Source organism: Oncorhynchus clarkii, unplaced genomic scaffold (assembly GCF_045791955.1).
Source record: "Oncorhynchus clarkii lewisi isolate Uvic-CL-2024 unplaced genomic scaffold, UVic_Ocla_1.0 unplaced_contig_9044_pilon_pilon, whole genome shotgun sequence".
NCBI classification, from domain to species: Eukaryota; Metazoa; Chordata; class Actinopteri; order Salmoniformes; family Salmonidae; genus Oncorhynchus; species Oncorhynchus clarkii.
In genome coordinates, this window is record NW_027260212.1 from 7598 (window position 1) to 14565 (window position 6968).

The following is a 6968-nucleotide window of genomic DNA, read 5'->3' on the forward strand; positions in this document are numbered from 1 at the left end:
CCAGTCACCAGCTTGTCTAAATTGTCCACTCCTCCTTTTGTGGCGTTGTAATCCATTATGATTTCTGTTTTTTTATGTTCTTGTCAACAGATTCTATGCAGCGGACTCATAAATAGCACATTTTTTGCCTTTCTTTGGCAAGTAGGACACTCGGGACTGTCACGTTCTGACCATCGTTCGTGTGTGTTTTCCTTGTTTTAGTGTTGGTCAGGAGCTGGGTGGGCATTCTATGTTGGATGTCTAGTTTGTCTATTTCTATGTCTGGCCTGATATGGTTCTCAATCAGAGGCAGGTGTTAGTCATTGTCTCTGATTGGGAACCATATTTAGGTAGCCTGGGTTTCACTGTGTGTTTGTGGGTGATTGTCCTTAGTGTCAGTTTGCACCAGTTTAGGCCGTTTCGGTTTTCATTACGTTTTGTAGTGTTTGTATTTAGATTTGTGTTGCCATAGTTTAATAAACATGGATCGCAATCTACACGTCGCATTTTGGTCCGACTCTCCTTCACATACAGAAAACCGTGACAGGGACGTGTCGGCCGTGAACACAAACTTAGAGGAATTGATAGGCCTGTTCCGTGTATTCAACAGCCGAGGTGGGAGCTCTGGCTTGTTTTTTCCTAATGTTCCTGATGGCTTCCTCTTGAGGAGCTCCTGTCCCAGCTTGTGCCAGGTTAAAAAAAAGTTATTGCATCTTGATGTTGTGGCCACGGAGTCCCTGTGTCACGTCCAGGACAACCCTCATCCCTTGGTTCTTCTCAGGGGCTCCTCCATCTAGCTTCACCACATACACGTGCAGGCACCTATGATCAGCCTTGGACCTCTTATGTCCCCATATTGCTCTCATATATACACACAGTGGTTCCCCACCATTCATCTCATCATATAGTCCTTTAAGACCCCTTCACCTGCAGTAAACCAGGCAGCAGAGCTGGAATGGTGACGTAAGATAATGTCTCACTCTCTTAAAGGCCCTAGTTGATTCAAATGGAATAAACAAGCCATGTGTGTGATATCAGTTAGTCACTTCCTGTTACCCAAAGTGAGAATTTTCTCCCAGTGAAATACGATGTCACAACGCATGCAGCTTTATATCTTGTTATAGGCACTAACATGCTTTTATAGTGTCTCATAATAAGCCTTATGTTACGCCTCTTTCCATCCATGCACCTTTCTGGGGGGGGATGGGGGGTGACCTAATTGGTTATGCCTCTTTCCATCCATGCACCTTTCTGGGGGGCGGGGGGGTGACCTAATTGGTTATGCCTCTTTCCATCCATGCACCTTTCTGGGAGGGGGATGGGGGGTGACCTAATTGGTTATGCCTCTTTCCATCCATGCACCTTTCTGGGGGGCGGGGGGGTGACCTAATTGGTTATGCCTCTTTCCATCCATGCACCTTTCTGGGTGGGGGGGGGGGTGACCTAATTGGTTATGCCTCTTTCCATCCATGCACCTTTCTGGGGGGGGGGTGACCTAATTGGTTATGTGGTGCAACGCGTGCCCTCAGATCGCCCTATAATTCGACCCCTGTGACTCTCTCCTATAGGTACGTTCCAGGGCCAGTGGCTGGGGGGGATGCGGCACGGCTATGGGGTCCGGCAGAGCGTGCCATACGGCATGGCGGCCGTCATCCTCTACCCGCTTCGCACGTCCATAAACTCCCTCCGCTCCGAGCACAGCCACGGCCCCCCCACCCCGCTGGAGGACGGCGCCGGGACCGTCATCTCGCCTGCCGACGGGGTGGTGGGGGGCGGGCTGGTCGGGAGTCCCGTGGGGAGGGGGGGCTTCGCTCTGACTGCGCCCAGCGAGGCGGACCGTCGGGGGAAGAGGAAAGGTGAGACTTCTGATGTGCTGTTTGTGGGCAGCTGGTCGGGTTCTACGAGCTAATACTTCAATATCCATTAGCCCTGCTTTTCTAGTCAAATCTATTGGCACATTGACATGGACTGGATTCCCCGTTGCCTGTGTTATTATGTCACGCTTGTGTTTGTATGTCCGTTGTCCATTTCTGTAAAGTTGCATCGTATCGTATTTTGTAGGATAAATAACGTTGTGTCGTTTCATGTCCCAGGCCGTTTCCGTCAGTCGATCCTGAGTGGTCTGAAGCTGCGTCGCTCCGAGTCCAAGAGTTCCCTGGCCAGCCAGCTGAGTAAACAGAGCTCGTTCTGCAGCGAGGCCGGCATGAGCACCGTCTCCTCTGCCGCCTCCGACATACACTCCAACGCTAGCCAGGACGGCGAGCAGGGTGCTCCTGTGGATGCCACGGTCACCGAGGCCTACGCCGGCGAGTGGCGCAGTGACCAGCGGGCGGGTTGGGGCGTGAGCCGGCGCTCCGACGGTCTACGCTACGAGGGGGAGTGGGTGGCCAACAAGCGCCATGGTTACGGCTGTACAACGTTCCCCGACAGCACCAAAGAGGAAGGGAAGTACAAGCAGAACGCGCTGGTCAGCGGGAAGCGGAAGAACCTGATTCCTCTGAGAGCCAGTAAGATCAGGGAGAAGGTGGAGCGGGCTGTGGAAGCGGCTAAGAAGGCTGCAGACATCGCCAAGCAGAAGGCAGAGATCGCCCTGTCCAGGTGAGAAACATGGTGTTGATCTCTGTTGCTGTGGTAACAGTAGTCAGGGTTAGAGCTAGCTGCAGACATCGCCAAGCAGAAGGCAGAGATCGCCCTGTCCAGGTGAGAAACAGACCCATGGTGTTGATCTCTGTTGCTGTGGTAACAGTAGTTGGGTTAGAGCTAAGGTTAGGTTTAGGTTAGGGAGCCGGAGATCTCTGTTGCTGTGGTAAAAGTAGTCAGGTTAGAGCTAAGGTTAAGGTTAGGTTTAGGTTAGGGAGCCGGAGATCTCTGTTGCTGTGGTAACAGTAGTCGGGTTAGAGCTAGAGGTAAGGTTAGGCTTAGGTTAGGGAGCCGGAGATCTCTGTTGCTGTGGTAACAGTAGTCGGGTTAGAGCTAGGGCTAAGGTTAGGCTTAGGTTAGGGAGCCGGAGATCTCTGTTGCTGTGGTAACAGTAGTGGGGTTAGAGCTAGGGCTAAGGTTAGGCTTAGGTTAGGGAGCCGAAGATCTCTGTTGCTGTGGTAACAGTAGTCGGGTTAGAGCTGGCTAAGGTTAGGCTTGGGTTAGGGAACCGGAGATCTCTGTTGCTGTGGTAACAGTAGTCGGGTTAGAGCTGGCTAAGGTTAGGCTTAGGTTAGGGAGCCGGAGAAGGTGGCCAACATCTTTGTCTTTGACAAGTGCACTTAAAGATTCTCTGTTATCTTACGATGTGCCAAATGGGCCGGTTTCCAGACTAAAAGGCCTAGTTGAGAATATCCATGAAAGGTTGTTTTTAAATCCAGAAATAGGTTTAATCTGGGTCAGGTAAACTGTCCCCAGGGGTCCGATAGACCTGTAGTCTCAGCAACTCTTCAAGCAGTATGGTTGTACCGTACTGAGGTAACAGGTCAGGTAAACTGTCCCTAGGGGTCCGATAGACCTGTAGTCTCAGCAACTCTTCAAGCAGTATGGTTGTACCGTACTGAGGTAACAGGTCAGGTAAACTGTCCCCAGGGGTCCGATAGACCTGTAGTCTCAGCAACTCTTCAAGCAGTATGGTTGTACCGTACTGAGGTAACAGGTCAGGTAAACTGTCCCCAGGGGTCCGATAGACCTGTAGTCTCAGCAACTCTTCAAGCAGTATGGTTGTACCGTACTGAGGTAACAGGTCAGGTAAACTGTCCCCAGGGGTCCGATAGACCTGTAGTCTCAGCAACTCTTCAAGCAGTATGGTTGTACCGTACTGAGGTAACAGGTCAGGTAAACTGTCCCCAGCGGTCCGATAGACCTGTAGTCTCAGCAACTCTTCAAGCAGTATGGTTGTACCGTACTGAGGTAACAGGTCAGGTAAACTGTCCCCAGGGGTCCGATAGACCTGTAGTCTCAGCAACTCTTCAAGCAGTATGGTTGTACCGTACTGAGGTAACAGGTCAGGTAAACTGTCCCCAGGGGTCCGATAGACCTGTAGTCTCAGCAACTCTTCAAGCAGTATGGTTGTACCGTACTGAGGTAACAGGTCAGGTAAACTGTCCCTAGGGGTCCGATAGACCTGTAGTCTCAGCAACTCCTCTTCAAGCAGTATGGTTGTACCGTACTGAGGTAACAGGTCAGGTAAACTGTCCCTAGGGGTCCGATAGACCTGTAGTCTCAGCAACTCTTCAAGCAGTATGGTTGTACCGTACTGAGGTAACAGGTCAGGTAAACTGTCCCCAGGGGTCCGATAGACCTGTAGTCTCAGCAACTCTTCAAGCAGTATGGTTGTACCGTACTGAGGTAACAGGTCAGGTAAACTGTCCCTAGGGGTCCGATAGACCTGTAGTCTCAGCAACTCTTCAAGCAGTATGGTTGTACCGTACTGAGGTAACAGGTCAGGTAAACTGTCCCTAGGGGTCCGATAGACCTGTAGTCTCAGCAACTCCTCTTCAAGCAGTATGGTTGTACCGTACTGAGGTAACAGGTCAGGTAAACTGACCCCAGGGGTCCGATAGACCTGTAGTCTCAGCAACTCTTCAAGCAGTATGGTTGTACCGTACTGAGGTAACAGGTCAGGTAAACTGTCCCCAGGGGTCCGATAGACCTGTAGTCTCAGCAACTCCTCTTCAAGCAGTATGGTTGTACCGTACTGAGGTAACAGGTCAGGTAAACTGTCCCTAGGGGTCCGATAGACCTGTAGTCTCAGCAACTCCTCTTCAAGCAGTATGGTTGTACCGTACTGAGGTAACAGGTCAGGTAAACTGTCCCCAGGGGTCCGATAGACCTGTAGTCTCAGCAACTCTTCAAGCAGTATGGTTGTACCGTACCGAGGTAACAAGTCAGGTAAACTGTCCCTAGGGGTCCGATAGACCTGTAGTCTCAGCAACTCCTCTTCAAGCAGTATGGTTGTACCGTACTGAGGTAACAGGTCAGGTAAACTGTCCCCAGGGGTCCGATAGACCTGTAGTCTCAGCAACTCTTCAAGCAGTATGGTTGTACCGTACTGAGGTAACAGGTCAGGTAAACTGTCCCCAGGGGTCCGATAGACCTGTAGTCTCAGCAACTCTTCAAGCAGTATGGTTGTACCGTACTGAGGTAACAGGTCAGGTAAACTGTCCCTAGGGGTCCGATAGACCTGTAGTCTCAGCAACTCTTCAAGCAGTATGGTTGTACCGTACTGAGGTAACAGGTCAGGTAAACTGTCCCTAGGGGTCCGATAGACCTGTAGTCTCAACAACTCTTCAAGCAGTATGGTTGTACCGTACTGAGGTAACAGGTCAGGTAAACTGTCCCTAGGGGTCCGATAGACCTGTAGTCTCAACAACTCTTCAAGCAGTATGGTTGTACCGTACTGAGGTAACAGGTCAGGTAAACTGTCCCTAGGGGTCCGATAGACCTGTAGTCTCAGCAACTCTTCAAGCAGTATGGTTGTACCGTACTGAGGTAACAGGTCAGGTAAACTGTCCCTAGGGGTCCGATAGACCTGTAGTCTCAGCAACTCCTCTTCAAGCAGTATGGTTGTACCGTACTGAGGTAACAGGTCAGGTAAACTGACCCCAGGGGTCCGATAGACCTGTAGTCTCAGCAACTCTTCAAGCAGTATGGTTGTACCGTACTGAGGTAACAGGTCAGGTAAACTGTCCCCAGGGGTCCGATAGACCTGTAGTCTCAGCAACTCCTCTTCAAGCAGTATGGTTGTACCGTACTGAGGTAACAGGTCAGGTAAACTGTCCCTAGGGGTCCGATAGACCTGTAGTCTCAGCAACTCCTCTTCAAGCAGTATGGTTGTACCGTACTGAGGTAACAGGTCAGGTAAACTGTCCCCAGGGGTCCGATAGACCTGTAGTCTCAGCAACTCTTCAAGCAGTATGGTTGTACCGTACCGAGGTAACAAGTCAGGTAAACTGTCCCTAGGGGTCCGATAGACCTGTAGTCTCAGCAACTCCTCTTCAAGCAGTATGGTTGTACCGTACTGAGGTAACAGGTCAGGTAAACTGTCCCCAGGGGTCCGATAGACCTGTAGTCTCAGCAACTCTTCAAGCAGTATGGTTGTACCGTACTGAGGTAACAGGTCAGGTAAACTGTCCCCAGGGGTCCGATAGACCTGTAGTCTCAGCAACTCTTCAAGCAGTATGGTTGTACCGTACTGAGGTAACAGGTCAGGTAAACTGTCCCTAGGGGTCCGATAGACCTGTAGTCTCAGCAACTCTTCAAGCAGTATGGTTGTACCGTACTGAGGTAACAGGTCAGGTAAACTGTCCCTAGGGGTCCGATAGACCTGTAGTCTCAACAACTCTTCAAGCAGTATGGTTGTACCGTACTGAGGTAACAGGTCAGGTAAACTGTCCCTAGGGGTCCGATAGACCTGTAGTCTCAACAACTCTTCAAGCAGTATGGTTGTACCGTACTGAGGTAACAGGTCAGGTAAACTGTCCCTAGGGGTCCGATAGACCTGTAGTCTCAGCAACTCTTCAAGCAGTATGGTTGTACCGTACTGAGGTAACAGGTCAGGTAAACTGTCCCCAGGGGTCCGATAGACCTGTAGTCTCAGCAACTCCTCTTCAAGCAGTATGGTTGTACCGTACTGAGGTAACAGGTCAGGTAAACTGTCCCCAGGGGTCCGATAGACCTGTAGTCTCAGCAACTCTTCAAGCAGTATGGTTGTACCGTACTGAGGTAACAGGTCAGGTAAACTGTCCCCAGGGGTCCGATAGACCTGTAGTCTCAGCAACTCTTCAAGCAGTATGGTTGTACCGTACTGAGGTAACAGGTCAGACAAATTCTGAAGTTGTTCACCAAGCAAGCAAACCATTTCCTTAGAAAAACGAACCCATGCAGATTGATTGTTTTGGATGACTGTATTATGTCAAGTAAAACAAATCAATAAAAAAGAAGACATCCTGTTGTGGTGAATTGATTAAATTTGAGCGATGCTACCGTCAGAAAGAGAACAGTAAGGG

General features: G+C 50.4%; 1 protein-coding gene across 1 annotated transcript; it reads left to right on the top strand.

Moving 5' to 3' along the window:
• Window positions 1-461: 461 nt before the first annotated feature.
• On the top strand, window positions 462-2581 carry LOC139401254 (junctophilin-3-like). Its single transcript, XM_071145631.1, has 3 exons — window positions 462-594; window positions 1548-1835; window positions 2073-2581. The coding sequence occupies exons 1-3, from the start codon at window positions 462-464 to the stop codon at window positions 2579-2581; spliced, it is 930 nt and encodes a 309-aa protein (XP_071001732.1).
• Window positions 2582-6968: the final 4387 nt, after the last annotated feature.

Excerpts from the sequence above, each read along its gene's own strand:
- LOC139401254 (XM_071145631.1), top strand. The coding sequence starts at position 462 with ATGGATCGCAATCTACACGTCGCATTTTGGTCCGACTCTCCTTCACAT. Across the intron at positions 595-1,547 it reads CCGTGTATTCAACAGCCGAG|GTACGTTCCAGGGCCAGTGG; the intron begins GTGGGAGCTCTG and ends TCTCTCCTATAG. Across the intron at positions 1,836-2,072 it reads CCGTCGGGGGAAGAGGAAAG|GCCGTTTCCGTCAGTCGATC; the intron begins GTGAGACTTCTG and ends TTCATGTCCCAG.